Source organism: Falco peregrinus, chromosome 2, assembly GCF_023634155.1.
Source record: "Falco peregrinus isolate bFalPer1 chromosome 2, bFalPer1.pri, whole genome shotgun sequence".
NCBI classification, from domain to species: Eukaryota; Metazoa; Chordata; class Aves; order Falconiformes; family Falconidae; genus Falco; species Falco peregrinus.
Window position 1 is genome coordinate 12,427,171 of NC_073722.1, and position 24,543 is coordinate 12,451,713.

At 43.7% G+C, this 24,543-nt stretch overlaps 2 protein-coding genes across 2 annotated transcripts; one reads left to right on the forward strand and one right to left on the reverse strand.

Annotated features, from left to right (window-relative positions):
- Nucleotides 1-6,618, forward strand: LOC114011624 (calmegin-like). Its single transcript, XM_055795871.1, has 4 exons — nt 1-1,491; nt 3,035-3,154; nt 3,336-3,471; nt 6,134-6,618. The coding sequence occupies exons 1-4, from the start codon at nt 1,339-1,341 to the stop codon at nt 6,310-6,312; spliced, it is 588 nt and encodes a 195-aa protein (XP_055651846.1). The 5' UTR covers nt 1-1,338; the 3' UTR covers nt 6,313-6,618.
- Nucleotides 6,619-15,848: 9,230 nt separating this feature from the next.
- LOC129783822 (short coiled-coil protein) lies at nt 15,849-20,929 on the reverse strand. Its single transcript, XM_055795873.1, has 4 exons — nt 20,863-20,929; nt 20,179-20,249; nt 19,992-20,075; nt 15,849-19,413 (listed from the first exon to the last, which is right to left on the reverse strand). The coding sequence occupies exons 2-4, from the start codon at nt 20,198-20,200 to the stop codon at nt 19,271-19,273; spliced, it is 249 nt and encodes an 82-aa protein (XP_055651848.1). The 5' UTR covers nt 20,201-20,249; nt 20,863-20,929; the 3' UTR covers nt 15,849-19,270.
- Nucleotides 20,930-24,543: the final 3,614 nt, after the last annotated feature.

A 24,543-nucleotide genomic window follows, 5' to 3' on the forward strand; every position in this document is an offset into this window, starting at 1 on the left:
TCACGGTGAAGAAGTTCTTCCTCACGTTCAGAGGGAGCTGCCTGTGCCTCGGCGTGTGCCCGTTGCCCCTCGCCCTGTCGCTGGGCACCGCTGAAAGAGCCTGGCCCCGTCCTCCTGCCGCTGGCCCTGAAGATGTCTGCAGCCATCGATCAGAGCCCTCTCAGCCCTCCCTTCCCCAGGCTGAGCAGCCGCGGGTGTCCCAGCCTGCCCTCCCCCGGGAGGTGCCCAGGCCCCTCACCCCCTGCGCAGCCCCCGCCGGGCCCTCCCCAGCAGCTCCCTGTCTCTGGAACTGGGGAGCCCAGCGCTGGGCACAGCACTCCCGGGGCGGCCTCCCCAGGGCAGAGCCGAGGGGCAGGATCCCCTCCCTGCGCCTGCTGGCCACGCTCCTCCTCACGCCCCCCAGGGCGCCACCGGCCTCCTGGGCCACCGGGGCTGGCTGCCGGCCCAGGGGCAGCTGCTGTGCCCCGGCACTGCCCGGCCCTTCCCCGCAGAGCTGCCTCCCCGCAGGCAGCCCCCAGCCCCTGCTGGTGCGTGGGGCTGTGCCCCCCCAGGGCAGGGCCTGGCACCGGCCTCTGCTGGGCTCCATCAGGTCCCTCCTGCCCAGCTCTCCAGCCTGCCCAGCTCTCGCTGGATGGCAGCGCAGCCTCTGGGGCATCAGCCGCTCCTCCCGCCTTTGTACCAGCCACCAGCCTGCTGAGGGGACGCTCTGTGCCTTCGCCCAGGTCACCGGTGAATCAGCTGAACGGGACTGGGCCCAGCGCTGAGCCCTGGGCAGCACCGCTGGCCACAGGCCTCCAGCTGGGCTCTGCGCTGCTGGTCGCAGCCCTCTCAGCTCCGCCGTTCAGCCCGTTCTCAGTCCGCTCACACTGATGAACAAAAGCCAAAACTCTGTATTACGTAGGGAGAGACTATGGGAAGAAGTAACACCAATGTCTTACTTCCCTGCAGTATTTCCTAGGCTTACTCTAGGAAGCTTACAAAGTCTGTGCTTGGAACCACCAGTACCAGGAGGACAAGAGGTACTTTGTACAGTCAAGTTACTACTGTAACCCTGTGTGGGCAAAACCCCCTAATTTTAAGAGGTCTGCTCTAAGCCAGAAAATTGACACCCATCTGCCGGTCTCTGGTTTTTATGGAGGTTAAACCCTACTGCTTGTCTTTTTAAATTATGCATTTAAAATAACCAGGAAGTTCTAATTATTTTAAAATTTGTTTCAGTTGGTTTGTTTTTGAGTTGGGGATAGGTAACGCGATTACATCCTTTTTCCTTAAAAGGGGATCTGGAGCCCTCGAAAAATACAGAACCCAGACTATTTTGAAGATCTTCACCCATTCAAGATGACCACTGTCAGTGCTATTGGTTTAGAACTCTGGTCTGTGACACCCGATATCTACTTTGATAACTTCATTATATGTTCAGAAAAAGAAGTAGCAGACCGTTGGGCAGCAGATGGCTGGGGCTTGAAGAAATTCGTAGCAAGTGCTAATGAGGTATAAACTTCACTACGTTCTCGATAGCTGAAAGCAGCGAGTAAGACGTGCAACGGTTGGAAGAGTTTTCTGTCAATTAATGCTGACAATATTAATTTGTCTTCAGTTAATAATCTTGCTGAGTAACTATGATAGGGTTTTTCTTGTAGTTTGGCATTTTGCCCTTCCTAGATCAATATGCTCTTTGAATTAAAAGGTTGTAACACCTTCCTTAAACACCTAGCAAGAAATGGGCCGCGTTACAGTTAATGGGATTTCTGCTTTTCATGGTGATGCTAGAAATTCAGTTCCTGTCAGCAAATGGAAGCTGAGTTACTTACACTCAAAGACCTCTTTTTTTTCTCCCCCCCCTCCCCTTGTGGCTAACTCCATTATATATGTTCTTTAGATATTCCTCATGGGAGAGAAACGGATATATAGTCATATGGTTTTTTTTGTTTAGTAATTTTATGCCTCTGGCTGCTCTAGACGTACATTATGCAGCTCTGAAAATAGTGCACGTATGTTTACGGAGTTGCATCAGTTCTTCTGTTTCTACGTCTGCATCCACATTTTGTTTGTATACTGCACTTGGCCAGCTGCCACAGGTTTTTCTAGATCTCTGTCCTGTGCTGTAGGATGAACTTGTCCTGACGTGTGGGACCCTGAGCCCCTCTAGTGGCTGCCTTTACTGACTACAGTTTCTTTCTATCAGGCCTGTGTTTTCCTTGAGTGGCAAGAGCAGTTGTGGGAAAGAAGCGATGGGTTGGTGGCAAATGTGGCCAATTCCTGACAGCTGCTGTTTGTCACAGGATGAGCAAGTAGCAACAGCAAATCGGCCCATGCAGTGAGGAAATCCACCTCTTCCCGGTGTCTTTCCCTTTTCTGAAATCTTTTGGGTTTATGTCTGGACTTGCATCTGTCCCTGCATGCACAATAGCAAAAAACATTCCCTTGAGACTCCTCCCTCCCCTGTGCCTCTCAAATGTCCTACCTTAGCTGCTGATGTACCCTTTTCAGAGGTCTTACTGGACCAGGCACTTGCCTTCCTACCTCTACCGTGTAAGTCAGAACTGGGCTGGGAGGACAGTTTACGCCCTGAATAATCGGCTCTCAGGGGAGAGACTATGGTAGTACAGACGCAGCAAGACATTGCTCTTCAGGAGGCCGGCTGATGCTCTGAGGTTCTTGATGCTTCGGGATCTTTCAGCTGACTTAGTACAGCATGGGGAGAAAATAGCACAGCTGGGAAGGGTGTAAAGTGGGAGGTTGCCAAGGCTCCAAATGCCACTTTACAAAACTGAGTAGTGGCCGGTCTGGTATGTTTGGAGTACCAGGTTTGTTCCTTCTTACCCAGCACCTGCTGTTTATTTGCAGTGTGTTAAGCTGTTCCTTTACGACTACTGAAATCGATATTGTTTTAGTCATTAAAAAGCGAAGGTAAAGAAGGGTTTACTTTGGGCAAGGCAAAGCTTAAAATATATACAGTAGACTTTTTAAACCTGTTAAAATGTTGAAAAGGACGTAAATGCAAAATTTTTTTTATTACTGTTTTTTAATACAGCCTGGTATGTTTAGTCAACTGGTGACTGCTGCGGAAGACCACCCATGGCTCTGGGTTCTTTACATCTTGACATTGGGTCTCCCCGTTGGCCTAGGTGTGTTGTTTTGCTGGCCAGCAAAGGTTAGAGAAATTTACCGTATTTTTATTTGGCTTTATTCTTAATATTTTATTTGACAACTCTGAGCATCTGTGCAATAAGATGCACTTTTAATGTGCTGTTGATACTATTTAGCTTACAGTGGCTGTTATGTGTAATTCTTAATTTCAGCTTAAATGTAAATTGATTCTTAATCTGTTGTAGAAAACAGATGAAGATATTGACTTAAAACCCCCTGATATATCTAAGCCAATTACAAAGGGAGAACCAAAACAAGAGAGAGAGGAGTTAGAAGATGATGAAATGGAAGAAAAAGAAAACGAAGAAATTGCTGAAGATGGTAAGATGAGCAAGCCAGCTTGCAGCCTGATTAAATATAAAAACAGGAATAGGACTAGTTCACAGCTTACATTGCCAATAATTACAACCAGTTATTTTAGAAGGTGTGAAACCAGCCTTGCTCCGGGTCTCCTTTTCCTCTTTGGCAACCTCCAGCGAGTGGTGGTCCGTGGCTAATAGCTCTTTGATAAATACAAGCGGGAAGTATGGCTCTCCTTAGCGCTTTTTCACTTTCAGTCAGTTAACGTGCCTCCAACAGTCATGTTTGTAGACAGTGATGCATATTTTCTCCCTTCTAAATATTTCATGTATCGACCACATTTGAATGGTTCAGATTCGGGTACATGAAGTGTTTAAAGTCACATTGTTGTTCTTAAAACGTGTCTGGAATAGCTTTAAGCCTTAAATGTAAAGGTTTCGGCTGATGCATCTGTGTCAGGGTTTCTACCTGGAACTATTCTGTTGGTCACTGATTCTAGTAACTCTTCATAAAGCCTGAAAACGTAGTAGAATTGCAATACTGAAGTCCGCTGCTTCCTTTGTGTTGCCTTCTAGCAACGCACTGCATACCTGCCGAGGTCTGTCCTGCTGCCCCAAGGGAGAAATTAATGATTCAGTAGTTGAGCTCTACTTTGGCATCCAAGGAGAAAATAATGTTCTGTTACTGTGCCAAAGATTACTGGTACTATTCAACTATGGCTTTGAGGTTCTCTTAGCTTTTCCCAGAGTCTATAGGAATGGATAAAAAGCAAATCACCTAACTTACAGTACAAGATCTTGACTTCCACAAGAAAATCCTTAGCCTCAGACCTCTGCAAGATTCTGCCCCTTTACTTTTCCTCGGAAGGAACAAAGAAAGTGTCAAGTGACTAGCATGGAAAGCTAGAAACCTAGCAGATGTTCATTTTTTTGTTTGTTTTTTCTTTCTCAGTACTGACATCACTTTGTGTTACTGACTGAAACTTTGTGGGTTTCATCTGTCTCTGCACTGTGTCCCATGAGTGCTGACGGCTTCTGCCTGTATGACTTCAAAGTTTGCTCGGCATCCCCTCAGATATTCCCACGCCACTACTTAGAGAATTGAGTACATTGTTGGCACAATGCTTGCCGCATCACGCTTGGTCCATCTGCCTTACCTAGGCCTTTAATTATTGTAGTTATGCTACGTGTATTTTTTACATTAGCATAAACTGTAGGTACAGCACTTCAGCATTGTAACTTCCTGCATTTTATATCTGTCTCTTATATGTGACTACTGTTTGAATTTATATGGTTACTTTTGTTTCAGTTTTACTGAGCTGAAGCAGTAAGAATTGGAGGTGTCGGTGGTGTTGGCTTTCTGATTTTGTTTTTTTAACGCTGAAGGTGGTGCTTATGGGACGCAGGCATGACCTGACAAGGACAGAATTGAGCACTGCTTCATTACTGTTTGTAACTGAGCCACTGGCAGACCGTTAGTTGTAAATTGCCATCTTACGTCCTTTCTGTCAGATGCGGGTATGATTTCTTGTTTGCTCTTGATAGAAAGTAGTGCAAAGGGTACTCAATTTCTAGAAATTTTCACTTTAAGACCTCAGTTTGAAGTAAAGGAAGAGACTTGCCAAATCTCAGTAACTTCTCTTTGAATCATGCTGTGGTTGCTGAGGTTTAGCTTTTATAACGAGCACAGATACCTAAAATGCAGGCGTGGGAGTGCTTGCTTGTAAGTACTGAAGCCCAAAAACTAGAAATCAAAACAGTTGGGTGCCCGGCCTCCTTCATAAAACACGCAGAATCTATAGAGTTGGTTACCCTAGAAGGGCAACCTATGTGCTGATCAGAGAGCAGCCTAGAATTCGCGATACTTTGGGCACGCATTATTCTAGTGCAGTGACGTGGCCCCAGTAAGAAAGCAGAAACCCCCTCTGTTGCTTAGCCTATGGTTTGTCCAGGGAATTCTGGAGAGTAAAAAGACAGGGTTTTTACAGCTCCCCTCCTTCCTCTCCAGTCCCTGTCAGTTCAAAGGTCTAACTGACTTCAGGTCTCATAGAAAGCTTACCGATTTGTGGGTAGTGGGCATATTTCAGGTGAGCTGAGGGAAGTTCAGTGCTTTTCTGACTGGTTTCTGTATTGCAATAATGCCTAAGAAGGGGGTAAGCACAGAGCTGCTTGTCCCGCAACCAAAACGGCGTGCCAAAAGAATTCCCTGCTGCAGAGGGGATTACCTTAGGATGTAGGTGTCCCCCACGGTGGATGACTGGTGACTGCAGTATTGTACTTTGCCAAGTCAGAATTTAGGCAAAGATCTGTGATGCCCGAGTTGTCCTGTTTTGGACTCCAGTCTCAAACTGTGTAATAGAATACTTGGACTTCAGCACTTCCCTAAAGGAAACCAACTTAAGGTTTTCATTTTAGTCAGTCACTTACAAGTCTGAAGAGAGCATATGCTGTTGCGAAAAGAGGCTAGTTGGAAGCTGTTAAAATTCGTTATTAGATCCGACGGTGATCGATTTCTACTAATTCATGAGAATTCTACTCTGGATCACAGAGATGTTTTTATGGGTTACTGTAAACAAGCAGTTCCTTCTAAGACCGAAATGGGCTTCTTTTCCTTCCTAGTGTGCCTGGATGTAGTGCATTTTTAATGCAGTTATGTTTACAAAGTAAAATTAATTTCTTTGCAGAAGAGGAGGGTGAAGGTGGTAAAGATATTGATGATGATGAACAGCAAGAAGAAAATGAAGTTGCAGATGGAAGTCAAGAAGAAGGTGATAAGTCAAATAAATCTGGCTCAGAAGATCAGGTAAGCTCACGTTTTGTCTGCCAGTTTTGTCTTTGCCCTTCTCCAACATCGCACCTCTAAGCCTGGTTACCTACAGGAAGAGAGTTCTTCCGTTGAGCCATTAAACCAATCACGAGGCGGGAATGTGTTTTTATTTGTTTGACGCCGCAAATGCTCTGTGTAAGTCTGTGAAATATGTCTCTTTCTGCGCAATTTTGGCTAGGAGGTGATATTTATTGTAAAGTACGGCTGTAGTATAGAAGTGATCGTGCAGGTCTCTGAACATGAAGCATTTTTACAGGAGTATAATTTTTTAACAGATTATTAAATGTATTGCAAGTCTTGAAAATTCGGGTGCTGTGGTAGACGTCAATCTCTTTATCACGATACTTAACAGAAAATATGTTTCTAACTGAATAGCCCTTCAGTGAGACACAGAAAAACCTTAAGCTTCCAGGTTGGTTTTTTTTTGATTGCTAATTCCAAAATAAGGTTTTAAGCAAAATGACCATACTGGTTTTGAATTCAGCACTTGCAATTACATTTTTCTTGTGCAGATTAATCCGGTCACTAGATAATCTGTAAAATGTTTTCATTAAAATAATATTGTAGAATGGAATTTCTGTGTGCTTTTCTTGCTTGTCAGCTACTCATTATCCTTTCATTTAGAAACTCGGGTATGTCTGAAATGCTTTAGACCCACCCACGGTATTTATGTTGGTCATCTTGTGCATTGTTTCACCACTGAGATTCTTCACCAGTTTCCCCTTATTCAGTACTTCCTCTTGTTCCTGTAAGATTATTTTTTTTTTTTTTTCCCCTGGTACATTTCCCTAGGAAAAGAGTATCTGATAAACCCCATTAAAATGCATATGACTCTTTGTAAAAGTAATTACAAGATCTCAATGTGTGTATACCATTACACGGTATCGCACTGAGGTTATGACTTGCTTTTCTCTGGGTGTTTTCAGGGCGTAGAAGTTTCTGTCATGAATTAGTGACCTACTTGAGAGACGTCATGTCACCATGTCCTCACTCAGGTTGTGCCACATTCTGTGAGCTGTTCCTTCTGAATGGGGTGCTCGCCATTAGGTGGTGCAGGAAAGTGAGGAAGCAATGCATTGTCCGAGCGGAGTTCATGTTGGAAAGGCTTTTCATGCACCTCTGCAAGCGAATCACTTTTAAACTGAGAAGAACACATCTGATTTAAGAACAGTTTGTTCTCTTTGTAGCTCTCCAAAGGCAGCAGTTAAAATCTTTTAAATACTACTTAAGAATGGGAAATTAATATTTGCCTAAGATACACTTTTGTTACTGAAATCTTGGAATGATGAACTTATCAACACCAATCTGATGTAGATAAGCAGACACTTCATTAATGGCCGGGTGCGTGAGTGAGTGAGTCCTCTCATGATCAACGCACACCAAGTTTCAAAATCATACACCATATATAGAACGTATTCATGCATATTCATTAAGTATTCATGCATAATCGTAGTATTTCCCAAAAATTATTAACATACTCTCCTCCCATATCCGATTCTGCGCAGTAAAGGTTAGAAAGGTCCACAAATGGGTCTGGGGTACGAATTGAGTCGGTGGTATATGAGTCGGTGGTCGCGCTCTCTCCCTGCCGGAATTACCTTTTACTAAAGTTCATGGTTTCTTGGCAGGTCACTACAAGTTGTTCCAGTCGACCCTCCCCAGTTCCCATTAATTCTATATTCCAACATTTCAATACACTTTCTACATACAGAAGACTAGTCAAATGCACAGAAATCTGTAAAATCCCAAATCTGTTACCTAAGTTTTAAACAATGATTCTAGCCCATTCTTCTGGCCTTGGTACAGGGCTGTACAAAGGATTTCATAGCAGCTTTTGCTGTGCAACTACAAGTTTCATTAAAATATATTTCTTATTCCAAATGATTTTATAAAATCAAATAAAGTCAATTAATTCTAACTTATTAGCAGATCTGTAACATTTCCCCCCTTTGAAAGTGTTGAAAATTATTATTTCAATACTTTCACATTATTTACATAACATTTCTTTCAGCATATTTTGGTGGTGGACTTTATCTTGGTGGAATCAGTTGCTACTTCTCTCATGATCATGCGATTGACTGCAATTCTATTGGTAAACTGTTTCTTCAAACAAGCATATACTAGCATGAGCATCAGAAAGACAATCAGTAACAGAAACAAAGTTTTGATTATGGACTGTATCCAAGAGCTTAGATTCCATCTTAATTTGCTAAATTTTTTTCCCAGCCATTCTTCTGACATATTTTCTTGAATTGATTCTGTTTCCTTTTCAATTTTACCCAGTAACTCCAGATCATGTTCCACATCTTGGGTGACATTTGGAATATGAATGCAACAGTGGTCTAATCTATCCTTGAGATATCCACATACCCCATGCTCTTTAAATAGAAGCATATCTAATGCCATTCTGTTTTGTAAGGTCATCCTGGAAGTCGCCTGTAACTGTATAGTCAATTCCTTAAACCCTTTCTTGGTGATGTTTGCTAACTTTTCTCCTTGACCTGTTAACTGATAAAGCCGTTCTCTATTTCTATATGATGCTATAGGATTCAAAAGTGATGCAAGAGCCCAGCCAATTTTTACTCCGGTTGATGGTTTGTTCCAAGTATCATCATCTGTTTCAGACCTCTTGGTTCATTTTAATTTCAAACTTTCCAAGGGTCCTTTAAATGGTATTTTTTTCCAAATTGGACACAATGTTGACATGCCTAAAGTAATTTGTTTCACCTTACTATCTAATGGTAAATGAGTTGTCCAGGTTCCATCACTTAATGCCCAACTATATGTCCTGGATTTTGAATAGTAGATTTTCTGCAACTAAACAGAGTTCCTTCCCTAGGTGTAAAGGTGCTGGTTAAATTGAGAGTATTCTTAAGACCTCGGCAAAACCAACCATATTTTAAAGCAGCTGCCAAAGGAGGAATTCTTTGAATTATTAAATCTGCATTGCTGCAATCGTACACCTTTCCACATTTCCACTGTGGCACTATTTTGTTCTCCTTCTCTCTCAATGAAGTTGCTTTATCATTGACTGAGGGTAAAACTGCAAAAGCTTTTCCATCCCAAATAAAACACCAAGGAGTTCTGGCCATGTACTGTAATTGGGAAAATATGGACATGGACCATATAGAGTCCCATTGTCCTACTAATTGTGTACCTTGGCCAGTTTTGTTACACTTCCATTCCATGATACTTTTGTTCACATTGGTTTTAAGTTGTACATCATAAGAACACCATCCTAACTGGGGATTTGGACCCCCAGGAAGAAGAACTCGAGCTACGGCACTAGGTCAGGATCCTGTTATAAAATCATAATTCAGTAGTTTTTTACAATCTGTTTCTTTACCTGGCGACTTCCACTGTTTTCTGATAACCTTTACTTGTTCATACCATTGAGTTACTGGCCTTTGTTCACAATAAGTGGTTTCATTTTTATGTTCCAGATTGGTCAGATTCATAGTTAAAATTCCCCATGGAATAGATTCATCTACTGCCCTCGGTATTGGTAAACAAGCAGTAATCTGCGTAACATTTTGCAAAATGGCAAATCCTTTAATCAATCCTAACATCAATTTTTCCTCAAACATTTGTTTGGCAATGTTAATCACTTGTTCTGTTTCTAATTGTCTTTTGTTCCTGTCCACCAAGTCAGTCCATGATCCTACCAACACTACTGACCAAAATAAAAGAACAATCAAAACCTGATATTAAAAAAATAGACATGTTTCAAAGTCAATTTTAAAGTCTCTGAGTCACAGTTAACAATCTTCCATGGAGTAGGTGCTTTCTTCACCCCAGTATAATGTATCCAAGTACCTGATTCTGCAATCTTGATAGCTGTAACAGCGGTTAACAGCATCTGAAAAAGGTCCTCTCCAACGTTCCTGCAAAGGTTTGGAGGTCCAGGTCTTCACATAGACCTAGTCTCCTGGTAGGAAATCATGCATTGAATTCTCCAGGGATAAAGGTCTATTCCAAATTGCAGCCAAAGTTTTCCCTTGAGAAAGCAAATAGTTACACACATCCTGGTTTCCTTTTACATGTATGTTTGGATTTGGTTCTGGAGACTCATATGGTTTTTCATATAATAATTCATGATGACTAACTGAGGTTCCACTCTTTGGCTGTACCCTGATTCATAGTAATGCCAATGGAAGTGCCTGAGGCCACTTTAGATTAGTTTCTTGACAAATTTTACTTATTTGTCTTTTTTAAGTCTGACTCATCCTTGCTACCTTCCCACTAGATTGTGGCCTCCAGGACGCATGTAAATCCCAAATAATACCCAATCCTTTGCTAATACTTTGAACTACTTCTGCAACAAAGTGTGGACCTCTGTCAGAAGAAATTCCAACAGGAACTCCAAATCTTGGAATTATTTATTGTAGTAACCAGTTCACTACTTCTTTTGCTTGTGTGGTGCGACAGGGAAGGGCTTCTGGCCATCCTGTAAAAGTATCAACCCCCACCAGGATGTACCGATACCCATTTTGTCTAGGTAACTCTGAATAATCTACTTGCCAATAATCTCCAGGTTCTGTACCAGATTTCAATCTACCCATTTAAACTTTTTTCTTAATCACTGGATTATTTTTCAAACATACTTCACATTTTGCAGTTATCATTTTAGCTATTCCCAACATTTTAACTGATACTTCTTGTTTCCGTAAAGTTACTAAGGCTTCCGCTCCCCAGTGACATTCCTGATGTCTTGTTTGAATTACCTCTCTCATCAAAAGAGGTGTAACCACTACCTGTCCATTAGGGGTTACCCACCATCTGGCTACGTTTTTCTTAGCATTTAATAACTGACCTAATTTGTCATCTTCTTCTGAATATCTTGGTTTCTCCCTGGGAAGGATTACTGCTTTAGAAGGAATTACTGGTATTTGTAATGCTTGTTTCTTTGCTACCTTTCTTGCCATTTTGTCAGCCAAATTGTTTCCAACAATTATTTTTGTGTTCCCAATTTGATGTGCTTTACAGTGCATGATTGCTACTTGATCTGGTTTCTGAACTGCTTGCAATAATTGTAAAATTTCCTTTTGATGCTTAATGTTTGATCCTTGAGAGGACAACAGCCCTCTTTCTTTCCACAAAGCCCCATGGACATGCACTACCCCAAAGGCATATTTTGAATCTGTCCACATTATTTACTTTCTTGTCTTTACTTAATTCTAGGGCTCGAATCAAAGCATTAAGTTCCGCTTTCTGGGCTGATGTGGTACTTGCCAATGCTCCTGCTTCTGTAACTGTAGTATCTGTTGTTACCGCATATCCTGCATATCAGACTCCTTGCTCCATAAAGCTGCTTCCATCAGTATACAATTCCCAGTCTGGTCGCTCCAGTGGTACATCCTTCAGATCTTCACGACTGGAATAAACATACTCGATAGTAGCCAAGCAGTCATGTTCCAGTTGTCCTTCTTTCTGTATGGAACTTAAAAACACTGCAGGGTTTACCAGGTTAGTTGTCTTTAGATTCACATCATCTTGTTCAATCAGTACCACCTGGTACTTCATCATTTGGCTCGGAGACAGCCAATGTATCCCCTTCTGTTCTAAACAGTTATCACCATGTGTGGGACATAGACTGTTATTGTTCTTCCCAAGGTCAATTTCCGAGCTTCTTGTATGAGCATCACTGTTGCCACCACTGCTCGAAGGCAGTTTGGCCACCCTCTACTCACTGTGTCCAGTTGTTTGGAGAAGTATCCGACTGGTTGTTTCCAGCTTCCTATCTTCTGAGTTAACACACCCAGTGCAAGGCGTTGTCTTTCATGAACAAACAACTGAAAATCTTCGGTTACATCCAGAAGTCCCAAAGCAGGTGCAGACATGAAGGCACGTTTTAACTCTACAAAAGCCTTTTGCTGTTGTGGGCCCCATACAAAGGGGGAATTCTTTTGGGCCTCATACAACGGTTTAGCTATTAGCCCATAGTTCATAATCCAAAGGCGACACCACCCTGTCACTCCCAAAAACACTCTGAGTTCATAAATATTTTTTGGCTCAGGTATACTGCAAATGGTTTATTTGCAATCTTTTCTAATTGTCGCTGCCCTTTTGAAATTTCAAAACCCAGATATATCACAGTCTAGCAGGCTATTTGGGCTTTCTTCCTGGATACCTTGTACCCATTTAGTCCAAGAAAATTCAAGAGGTCAATAGTCACGTAAACCTTTCTTCTGGTATGTCATCCACATATTGTAAATGTCCAGGCCTTGATTTGTCCTGTTTCCAGATTTCAAGCTCCTTTGCCAGCTGATTTCCAAAAATTGTTGGGCTGTTTTTAAATCCTTGGGGTAATCTTGTCCATGTTAACTGCATTTTTCGCCCAGTTTGTGGATTTTCCCATTCAAAAGCAAACGGTTTTCTGCTTTCCCTTTCCAAAGGTATACAAAAGAAAGCATCTTTCAAATCAAGCACTGTAAACCACTGGTAAGTCTCCTTTAACACTATTAACAGCGTATAAGGATTTGCTACTACAGGATAAATATCCTTAACTGTTTGATTCACTGCTCTCAAATGTTGCACCAGCCTATATTCACCCGAAGGTTTTCTGACTGGTAAAATAGGATTATTATACTCAGATTCACATTCTTCCAAAATTTTATACTCCAAAAAATTTATCAATCAATTTCTTTAGTTCCTGTCTATCTTCTGGTTTGATTGGATATTGCTTAATTTTTACTGTCCCTGCTCCTTTAAGTCTATTTTGACAGGCTCTGCTAGTTTCAATTTTCCAGGAATATCTGCTTCCCATACTGTAGGGATCACTGCCAAATCCACCTCCAGTGGAATTTCTTGCTCCTTTACTTTTTCTTGTATCATCAGGATTTCTCTCGTTTTTGACTCAGGTATTTTCAAGAAAAATTCTCCTTCCTCAAAAACAATTTGTGCATTTAATTTGGATAACAAATCCCTTCCTAACAAGGGTATCGGACATCCTGGTACATACAAGAATTCATATATAATTATCTCATTTCCAAATTTCAAATCCAGGGGTTGCAGGAATGGCCTGTTCTCTTCTTTCCCTGTTGCTCTTATTATATTGGCTGGTTTTGTTCCAGTTTTTCCTGTACAGGTATTTAGTAACAAAAATGTTGCTCCTGCATCCACTAAAAATTTAACTTCTTTTTCTCCCAGCTTAATTATAACCAGAGGCTCAGCTGGGTTCCCCTCCAGTCCCCTTCAATCATCTAAAACCATTACTTTGGCTATCTCCTGCTGAACATTTCCATTCCATCAAATCCATAACTGAAAAAGGCACTTTCACGTACAGTGGCCCATCATTACCAACTCCCTGTTGCAGGGGAGCTATTGTTTGTGTCTGCTGTCGAGTTCTCTGGGAAACAGGGGTATGAATTACAATCTCGGACAGTCCCTCCTCCACGTCCTCTATTCCACTACTCTCCGGTTCCTCCACCTGCTCCTGTTCCCTAAATTCTCGACCCCAATTCCTTTCTCTCCTAGGAGGGGATATATCTAATTCTGGTCCTTCATCAATTTCAGAGGCAATTCTCTTCTTCAAACAGTCCTTCCCAATCTCACAGGTTGAGCAACAGGGTTTTTTTTTTTCATTTTCTTATTATCAGAGAGTATAGCCATTACCAAATTATCTCTAATAGTTAGCTTACATTCATCCTGCCAATCTTTTCTTTGTCTTAAGTAAAAAAAAAAATCCACATATGGCATTTCACTCCATTTCCCCTCTCTTTTACAGTCCGGCATTAACTGCAGAATAGTGTTATAATTTAGTGTCCCATTCATGGGCCACTTTTCCTGATTATCCAACGTACACAGAGGCCACCAATTATTACAATACTCAATCATCTGTTTTTTTCGCAAATCATCATGTAAATCTCCCCAATGTGCCAATAAACATCCCAAAGGAGAATTTTTTCGGGATTTTGTCATTTGCAGTAAGATTACCCATACTTTTACTTTTAAACAACTGAGTTAACTTAGATGCCATGGTATAATCACTTTACAATACACAATCACTCAAATCTGTCACTCTGATCCGCAGATCTGAACTCCACAGTCGCTTTCGTGCTCAGTTGCACGTCTCACCCTTACAGCCACACTCACACTTTTCCACAATTGTTACCTTAAACAAAGGTATATAACACAATATTACACACTTAATTTTCTCCTCAATACACAACCAAAGTAAACAATTCTGTATCACACAAAGAAAACTTCTATCTTCTTGTTGAAGGTGCTGCCTTAGAGAACGCTATTAGCATATAGGTTCTTTTATCTCCGCTATGTTCTTTTATATCCGCTGCTGTCCAACCCTGCAATAGCTTTCGCTTATGTCTTACAGGCAAATGCCTAAACTTCCACTTCCACAAGGATCCTTTAGTCCAACCCTGCGCAGCTTTCGCCGCGTCTGACAGGCAGACAAATACAGTGGGACTCTAACCCACTTCCTACAGTGCGCTTACTTTAGTGGAACTCTTAACCCACTTACTACAATTACAAAAAAAGAAGTGTCTTACCAAAATCCAGGGAATGTTGCGAAAAGCCTTACAGATCGGGAATCGATGGGTAGCCCCGAGAAATCCTCGGTGCCGGCTGGAACCGATCAGGTCCCCAACTCCTCCAGTCTCCTTCAGCAAGGTCCCATCTGGGTCGCCAAAAACTTACCGAAATCTCGGAATGAAGAACTTATCAACACCAATGTGATGTAGATAAGCAGACACTTCTTTATTAACGGCCGGGTGTGTGAGTGAGTCCTCTCATGATCAACGCACACCAAGTTCCAAAATCATACACCATATATAGAACTTATTCATGCATATTCATTAAGTATTCATGCATAATCATAGTATTTCCCAAAAATCATTAACATACTCTCCTCCCATATCCGATTCTGCGCAGTAAAGGTTAGAAAGGTCCACAAATGGGTCTGGGGTACGATTTGAGTCGGTGGTCGCGCTCTCCCCCTGCCGGAATTACCTTTTACTAAAGTTCATGGTTTCTTGGCAGGTCACTACAAGTTGTTCCAGTCGACCCTCCCCAGTTCCCATTAATTCTATATTCCAACATTTCAATACACTTTCTACATACAGAAGACTAGTCAAATGCACAGAAATCTGTAAAATCCCAAATCTCTTACCTACGTTTTAAACAATGATTCTAGCCCATTCTTCTGGCCTTGGTACAGGGCTGTACAAAGGATTTCATAGCAGCTTTTGCTGTGCAACTACAAGTTTCTTTAAAATATATTTCTTATTCCAAATGATTTTATAAAATCAAATAAAGTCAATTAATTCTAACTTATTAGCAGATCTGTAACACTTTAAGGAAGTTGCTAAATTCATTAGTGTCACTGCTTTTAAGCCAGCGAGTAAATGGGCAAAACCAAATTTCTGGCATCAGTTTAGATGGTACTATTCCTTCTGAATACAGAAAGGAAAAGTCTTCTACCCACTCCATTGTTAAATTAGTATTGTGGAAAAAGAAATGTCCTATCGCCTCAGTGTTGCATTTAGTGATAATATGATTGGGGGTGTTAGGAGGAGGAATGAAGTACCATGACAGTTTCAATAAATTAAAATGGGTTTACAATTTTAATGCTGGATTTTTTTATTTTTTTCAGATGAAAGAAGCTGATGAAAGCACAGGTTCTGTAGATGGTCCGCTGAAATCGGTGCGCAAAAGGAGAGTACAAAAGCACTGAGTTACTTCCAGCTAGTATTTGTAGGTCTAACTAACAGTAACTTTTGGTATGCCACTTCAGCAGGCCTCACAGCATGCAAGTTCCTGCGATTTGAAGGAAAAAAGGGGACTCACTGCTATGTAACCTCTTTTAACCTTCCATAACTTCCTTGATTCTTTTTTTTTTTTTTTTTTTTTTTTTAAGGAGAAATACTATCTGTGAGGAGTACAGTGATGTTTTGAATTCAGAATAGAAGTGAAATTACAAGCTGGCCAACTGATTTTAAGGTGAAGATTCTTACAGTGTGAAGATTCCTAGAAATTAATACTAGTTGGGGATAAACTTATTCCAAGTATTTTTTTAAATTAATAATTTATCATATTTTTGCAGCTCTAGCACAAAATTAGCTGTTTACACTTTTCAGCTACAAGTGGATGATAGTAGAGATAGGTCGCAGCTACAGCAGTTCACGCTGCTATGAGAAAAGGTACTCTTTTTCTGTGCAGAGCTAAATGCAATAACTGTTTTTGTATGATGATTTACAATTTTATTGTAAATTATTTATCTTAGTTGATCTTGTTAGATTGGTGGTCACCTGTTCACTTTAGACATTGGTAACAGTAATTTATTTTTAAGAGATATTTTAAAATAGAACATTCCTAGAGCAAGTGATAATTGACATGACTTGTTTCACTTTCGGATGCAGATACCAAATCTGCAGAAGTGATCCACAGGCAACTTTTCCAAACTTTTATAGTTCTTGTGTTCCAAGCCAGAGTGGGATAACCTTGGTTTATAGAACACTTGCTAAGTGTACATTGCCTCCTAAAAATATTTAGTAATTCTTGCTTAACATGAAATTTATTAATATAGATAAGAATTTTTGATTGATAAAAGTTTTTTACAGATGTGAGTAACTGGGCATTCTCATAATACAGTTTGAATAAACTGCCTATTGTGAAAGAAACGTTGTTTTGTTAAAGTTCAGCTGTATGTTAAAACAAACAATAAAACTGCAGTCACCAGATACCTCTTGCTGCTTGGCAGCTGCCAATACTGTTAGTAGAACGTAAAAGGCTAGCAAAAGCACTTCTACCTTAAACCCAAGTAGAAATACATTAATTCCTAAGGAACCTAACAGATTTCCTCATGCCTGACAAGAAGTTAGTTCACCGAAATATTCTCACAACAAGTCGAGTCCGCAAAGGTTCCATGGAAGTCTCTTAACAAACGAATGCTTAATTAACCCTAACGAGGAAGCCAGCGTCTTCAAGTGCTCGTGCTGAAGTGTTCAAAAACTAATTATTTGGGGCTCCATTTTGTGCAAACTACACGGAAAGGCCTCTGGCCTTTTGCTTGGGGTTTTGACAGCTAAATGCAGGTTCCCCCCTCTTTATTTAGGGTCTACATGCAAAAGGTTAAGAAGTGAGCACTCTGCCTGCCTGTGCCTTCTCAGCAATGGAAGTTGCGAGCAATGCCGTATCCCGCTAGTAACAGCTACTGTGAGCTGTCAGGGAACAGTCTGGCATTCCGTTTGAATGAATCTTGTCTGAGCCTGGTAAAAGTCCTTTGGAATTGTTCCGGTATTTGGGAGTGGTTTCGGGCTGGCTTTTTTTCTGTGCTGTGATATAGTTACCCCAGGGATTGGTCACCCCGGCAGGGGATGCTAGTCTTCCCTTAGGGTTTTGAACTTCGGGTTCCCAGAAAGTCTTAATTAATGCCCCATCAACATTTTTGCTTGTGCCTCGCTTCAGTAAATAAGGAGCCATTTGTTATGGGTAAGATGGCCTCACAAGACCATGACTCAAGGGTGCTCTTCGCAGTAATTGACTCGCTAAGGCCCGTCTCACTCTAACACAGACTTAATGACTTTGACTATCTGCAACCTGGAGATAGAAGACATCCTTCTGCATGCTGGCTTACTTGGATCTAGTGTTATGCTAGTAATTGGGGGAGAAATGTCAGAGCTTTAGGGGATCTGAGGCTGTAGATCTGGAAAGCCAGGCAAAAGGGGAACACCCTTCCACTGACACTTTTAACACTGAGGTTTCACACGCAGTTCCTGCGTGTAGTCCATTTATAGCTGAACAGGTATTTCAGGAAAAATACTTGACCTTGCTATCATGGCTGCTTGAAAGTGCTTTGAAATTAACAAACTGATGATAATCCAGTTCCAGGATGCCTTGCTATTAAAACTCGGTCATCTTTGGAACTCCAAGAGTATCGGACCTCTGCAGCCTGCACTCTCACCAGCCACATCGTAGCTTAGTAAAAGTGGTCTTCCCAAGAGGATGCCAGATCCCAGACTGAGAATTTTCTATAGTCAGGGAAGACTAAATAGTACCAAGGCCGCCTTATTTAATTACAACTGAAGCTGCTCCTCGGTTAGCTTCCACCTTCACGAAGCACTTCGCAAGCTGAGGCTCTGGGGCAGGAAAACAGTGGCTCTAAGGCCTGAAGCAATGACAAGTTTGGCACTGCAGAAGAAAGTAACAGGTGGCAAGGAAAGGCTTGTTCTCGGTTCCTCACGGCAGGTTGGTCACAACGAGCGTGAGCAACACTGATGACCTGTTTCTGTAAAGCTCATTACTCAGATTTTAATTTAACTCTTAATCAAAAACTGAAAAACTTCTGGAAGATTATACATGGTGATGCTGTGCCTGATCACTCTTTGAGGAAACAGGAAAGTGAAAACTGTTTGAAGTGTACACCTTACACTCCGATACTGCATCAGCTTGGTATTTCCCCGATGAAGCTGCTTAACCTTGTTCCTCTTCCCTTACCCTCCCCCTTCCCAAAACATCTTAAGTGTTTTTCTGTACGCAAACCCTACAAATAAGGTCATGCTGTCACTACCTCACAGAAATTCTTTAACTGGTTTATAGGTTTTTGTTTAAAGGTGCTTTGCAGAGCTATTAACAGTACTAGACACTAAATATATTTTAAGTCAAAGAGGTGATGCAATTCAAATATTTTTCCCGACTTGGTTATAACCGTATTATTTTGCTAGTCACGAATCCTACCCTAAGACCTCAAAGAGCACCAACAGACTTTTGTTTCACCTGACAAACCAAATCCAGTTTTCAACAAGGTATGCTCATTTTAAAAACAAATACAAAAGTTTAGTAAGTCTCTACGCTACATTTGCAAATTGCTTAATCTCAACAATACACAATATGTCCTTAATTCTGTTTATCACCAAAATTTATCATCTTCAGGTATCCAGTAAAGCCACAAACTAAGGTAGTTGAGCTCATGTAGCCTGTGCCCATTAAAACAAAAAAAGACAGCAGCAATACAATGACATCATCTGTGAGTCAACCCTTACTTCCTTTTGCTTTTTGTGTCAGTTGTTTGGAAAACACTAGACGCTGACATCAGATTTTCTATATATTGTCCAAGAACTTGGTTTTCTGATTTCAGTTTCAAGTTTTCTTCCTTAACAGCATCTACTCGTGCTGAGAGATCTGCGAAGGTGATGGTATAAGAAAAATATTAGACGTTATCACATACAATAATGAGTACGTTCTACGTGCCTACATCAAACTATTCACACTTTAATGAGGGAAACGTTGTCTATAAGGTACTATCTTAAAAGACACTGTGCTATTCACAAGTTTTATCTAAAGCCCATTTTTCCTGTATTATTTTGCAGCGGAGTGTTTTGACCAACTCGTTCCGTAAACTTACTGTTAGTCTGTACCTTTATTCTTTTGAATTTTTGATTTAAGCTACTGCAGGCTAAACTGTACGGAAACAAAAGTTCAGTGATGAGCAGACTCAAAGATACACGTCAGCTAATGAGCCTGGGAAAGTTCACTGTTGCCCCCCTTCTGCCTGATGTGTATTATATGTCGAGCAGACATCATGTTGCAGAAAGAGGGGGGAAAAAAATAGTTGAGACCTTGCTTATGTACCTTCAGCTGCCCAAGTGACATACTTCTAGACACTTTGGCTAAGGTAGGGCAGAGCAGTAAGGTTCTCTTGTTTTGCTCATTACTGCCTGCTTGTAAAAAACCCAGTGCTGATGCATCAAACTGCTGACCTTCAAGTGTGTGCTGCAGTTCCAACACTTGGTTAATAAGCCGTGTTTTCTCTTCTAATTCCACCTGATTTTCAGCCTCAACAGCTGCAATAAATCATATGAGTTTGAATACAACCTCTGTAACAGCTGGAAATCATATCAAGTAGAAAAAATAACAATGAAGAACAAGAACATTAAGAACTTATACCATCCATGTCGGCATTCATCATTGTAGAATGGGCTCTCTCCACTGTGAAGAGCGTATTCCGGAATGATGGTCTGCTTAAAGATAAACAACAACAACAAAACAAAAAGCTGAGGCAAGAGTAAACCTAACCGCCTTTGGGGTTCAGGTGCGTTTTCTAACCGCTGTTGAAAGCCAGCGCTCAAGCCTGAGGCAGAACAGCATTTCTTAACGTTCTCGGGTTATTTTTCCTAGAGCTTTAGGCAGTACGTAAACATGATTCTCCAAGTAACTACGCTTCAGCGTACAAAAATAACAGCTCTGGCTTACTCTAGATCCGCATAAAATAACCCGGCGTGTCAGCGATGCCGTTGCCGCCTTCCCAGCGCCGATCCTTCTGGAACGGGCGGTTCAGGCGGCGGCGGGGCCCTGCCCTGCCCACCCCGCGTCGCGGCCATCGCGGAGGCCGAGCCCGCGGGGCCACTGCCCCTCCCCGCGCCCCCCGGCGGCTCTGCCCCTGCCCGCAGGGCGGCCCAGCAGCGCCGGGGCACCGGGCAGCGCCGCAGCGGGCTTCAGCGCAGGGCCCGCCGGAGCGCCGCGGCCCTCCCGCGCAGCACCCCGCGCCGCCCGCCCCCAGCACCGCGGCCTAGAGCATCGCCCGCCCCTTCCCGAGCGGCCGTGGCCCGGCGCGCCGCCCCGCCTCCTCACCTGCCGCCGCCGGCTCCCCGCGGGCTGCGCCCCCCGCCCGGCCCGGCCCGGCCCGGCCCGGCACGGCCCGCCCCGGCCCCGCCCCCGGCCCGGCCCCGCCCCCGGCCCGGCCCGGCCCCGCCGCCGCTCTGCGCCTGCGCCGCCTCCCCGCCGGCTGGCCCTGCGCGCGCGCACCGCTGCGCCCGCGCCAGCCAATGGGCGGGGCCTCGGCACCTCCCTGGCGGGCGGGCGGGCGGGCGGGCGGAGCCCCGCGGCCGCCCCGCCCCGTGCCGCGTGCGGGGCGCGTGTCCCGGCTGGCGGGGCGCGGGGAGCCCCGCTCCTCCGGCCTGCGGCGGCTGCGCCAGCGCGGCCGGCCCAACCGCCCCCGCACCCCCCGCACCCCCCCGCACCCACACAGGCGCCGGCCGGGCCCCCCCGCACACAAATAGTTGCCTCGAAGCCCACATGCATAACCCATGGTATCTGTATAGGGACTATGTAGCTTAAACCATATATTGCCGTGAAATACATCGATATCGCACCCATGTGTTGCAAGAATGTATCTGGTTATAAAGAAATAATTTGATGCTGTTTAAATACTCAGGGGGATAAGGTATTTGGGAACTGTGCCCTCTGCTGTGCTTTTTTAATACACTTCAGAAAATACATGTTTATCATTTACATCTTCTGGGTGCCTCCACAGTATGATTAACAGCGTGTTAATAACTTCTTTTTACATGATAATTTCAAGTTACCAATTTATAGTCTCAAGGGTATTGCTAAGCTTCTTACAGAGAAGTGTTTCAAGTGGCAGTTAGGAACTTACGACCTTTTAAAAAAAAACCCAACAAACCCAAAACAAAATGGTGTAGTACTCCTTAAAAAAAAAAAAAAAAAGGGGTTTATACTGTTGGGTAAAGTTCTGTGAGCTGGTCAGAATTCTGCGGTTGTTATAGCAAAATGTGTGTGGACCCTAACTTCAGACTGAGTGTTAGGGCTCAGGCTAGTCCAGTCTCAAATAGGTTGTTGGCAATTTATTTTTTTTTCCTGTAGGGATGAAGAAATGGATGGGGAGTGGGAAGCTCCTCGGATCCCTAATCCAAAGTGTGAGACTGCACCTGGTTGTGGACACTGGGTGCGTCCTATGAAGAATAACCCAAACTATAAAGGAAAATGGAAAGCACCTCTGATCGATAATCGTAATTATCAGGTAATAGCAATATTGTAGGTTGTTAAAAGGTAGAGATTTCAACAGAGCGAGCGAGTCAAGTATATTTATATTTAAAGTATATTTAGCTAGGCTCTTTCACAGTATATTTATATTTAAAATGAGTTTGAATACACTCACTGAACATTTTGAGCTTTTTTGTATTGAATGCACCTTTTTTTCTTCACGTATACTAGAAAATAGAAATGCTCTCTATAGTAAAACACTTTCTCTGTTGGAAGTTGCTTTTGCAATGATTTGCACTGGTACCGCTTATTCAATGTGCTCTGTAGAATTGTATTCTGAATTATGTTATCGTTTAATGAAATACTTTTCTCTTTTGTTGGGGTTTTAAGTATGGGTCTGTTAAAAGAATGAAACCTTTCAGTAAGCAGATTGATGTACTAGGTCAAGTTTTAGAGGAAGCATCAATTTTGGATAACTAAATTCCCCTCCTCCCCTCCAGATATAAGAGGTAGTCAGTTGGATATTAAAGGTAGTTACATTGTATTAGTTACGGCTGGGGATTGTGTTGAGCCCAAGGTCCTAAGCACATTTGTAAACAAAATTTGGCTCTGATTTGCACAGGCGTTACAAGGCTGAATTTTCCTACCCTAAGATTTTCACTAACCTGTCTGGTTACAGTCGCTGTCAGTTTATATACTGGAAGGGACCGTGTGGATCATGGCAGGTATTTCCCCTGCAGTCTTAGGCCAGTAGGCAATAGATGCTTACCTCGGAAGATTTCATCACTGGCCACAAAATATTGTACATTTACGAAAATGTATATGCTGTATTCACAGAATCAGAGAACAATCGGGGTTGGGTGGCACCTCTGGAGACCTCCCAGCCCAACCCCTGCCAAAGCAGGGTCACCCAGAGCGGGCTGCACAGGATCACGTCCAGGCGGGTTCTGAGTGTCTCCAGAGAAGGAGACCCCCCGGCCCCTCTGGGCAGCCTGCCCCAGTGCTCTGCCACCCTCACGGTGAAGAAGTTCTTCCTCACGTTCAGAGGGAGCTGCCTGTGCCTCGGCGTGTGCCCGTTGCCCCTCGCCCTGTCGCTGGGCACCGCTGAAAGAGCCTGGCCCCGTCCTCCTGCCGCTGGCCCTGAAGATGTCTGCAGCCATCGATCAGAGCCCTCTCAGCCCTCCCTTCCCCAGGCTGAGCAGCCGCGGGTGTCCCAGCCTGCCCTCCCCCGGGAGGTGCCCAGGCCCCTCGCCCCCTGCGCAGCCCGCGCCGGGCCCTCCCCAGCAGCTCCCTGTCTCTGGAACTGGGGAGCCCAGCGCTGGGCACAGCACTCCCGGGGCGGCCTCCCCAGGGCAGAGCCGAGGGGCAGGATCCCCTCCCTGCGCCTGCTGGCCACGCTCCTCCTCACGCCCCCCAGGGCGCCACCGGCCTCCTGGGCCACCGGGGCTGGCTGCCGGCCCAGGGGCAGCTGCTGTGCCCCGGCACTGCCCGGCCCTTCCCCGCAGAGCTGCCTCCCCGCAGGCAGCCCCCAGCCCCTGCTGGTGCGTGGGGCTGTGCCCCCCCAGGGCAGGGCCTGGCACCGGCCTCTGCTGGGCTCCATCAGGTCCCTCCTGCCCAGCTCTCCAGCCTGCCCAGCTCTCGCTGGATGGCAGCGCAGCCTCTGGGGCATCAGCCGCTCCTCCCGCCTTTGTACCAGCCACCAGCCTGCTGAGGGGACGCTCTGTGCCTTCGCCCAGGTCACCGGTGAATCAGCTGAACGGGACTGGGCCCGGCGCTGAGCCCTGGGCAGCACCGCTGGCCACAGGCCTCCAGCTGGGCTCTGCGCTGCTGGTCGCAGCCCTCTCAGCTCCGCCGTTCAGCCCGTTCTCAGTCCACCTCACTGTCCATTCATGTAAGGTGCTAAAGCACTTCGTGTTAGGAGAGAGAATGACTTCAAATAACTCAATTTTGCCTTTCATTCATGTAAACTAAGTTGTGTTTTACTCCCTTGTACAAGCTTTTGTGACTAAGTATCTCAGACTCCTATATTAGTAGAGGGAAAAACATGACCTGAAAGGTGATTCTGAGCAAGGTCAGAGGGAGGTGGCTCTGCCCTCCTCATGCCAGGTAGTTTGCTGCAGAGCCACTTTATTTCCCTTTTTTCCCTAGCTGCAGTTTTAGCCACTGCTTTTTAACAAGACACTGGTCTCAGTTTCACTCAACCCTTCTTTTTACTGTAAGCGCTGATGGATAAAGTTGTCCCTCTCTGTGTCTCTAAGCGTTCTGGATTACTGCATTACTTCTTAACATGCATTAAACACTTAGTCTAATGAAGGCTGCAGTATTTGATCCAAGAAATATATGCATACGTACGTATCTATATCTACACACACAAATATCTAGCACCACAGTGTGTGATACTATAAATTATCAAAATAATATTAGAGATGGTCTTTAACGAAACTCCCTTCTGAACTGTTTTAACATTAGAAAATTATTTTCATCTTATTCTAAATAAAAATACTCTTACATTAAGAATACACTTCTACA

Excerpts from the sequence above, each read along its gene's own strand:
- LOC129783822 (XM_055795873.1), bottom strand. The coding sequence starts at position 20,200 with ATGATGAATGCCGACATGGATG. Across the intron at positions 20,076-20,178 it reads GATGAATGCCGACATGGATG|CTGTTGAGGCTGAAAATCAG; the intron begins GTATAAGTTCTT and ends GATTTATTGCAG. Across the intron at positions 19,414-19,991 it reads ACTGCAGCACACACTTGAAG|ATCTCTCAGCACGAGTAGAT; the intron begins GTCAGCAGTTTG and ends TCACCTTCGCAG.
- LOC114011624 (XM_055795871.1), top strand. The coding sequence starts at position 1,339 with ATGACCACTGTCAGTGCTATTGGTTTAGAACTCTGGTCTGTGACACCC. Across the intron at positions 1,492-3,034 it reads TCGTAGCAAGTGCTAATGAG|CCTGGTATGTTTAGTCAACT; the intron begins GTATAAACTTCA and ends TTTTTAATACAG. Across the intron at positions 3,472-6,133 it reads CGAAGAAATTGCTGAAGATG|AAGAGGAGGGTGAAGGTGGT; the intron begins GTAAGATGAGCA and ends ATTTCTTTGCAG.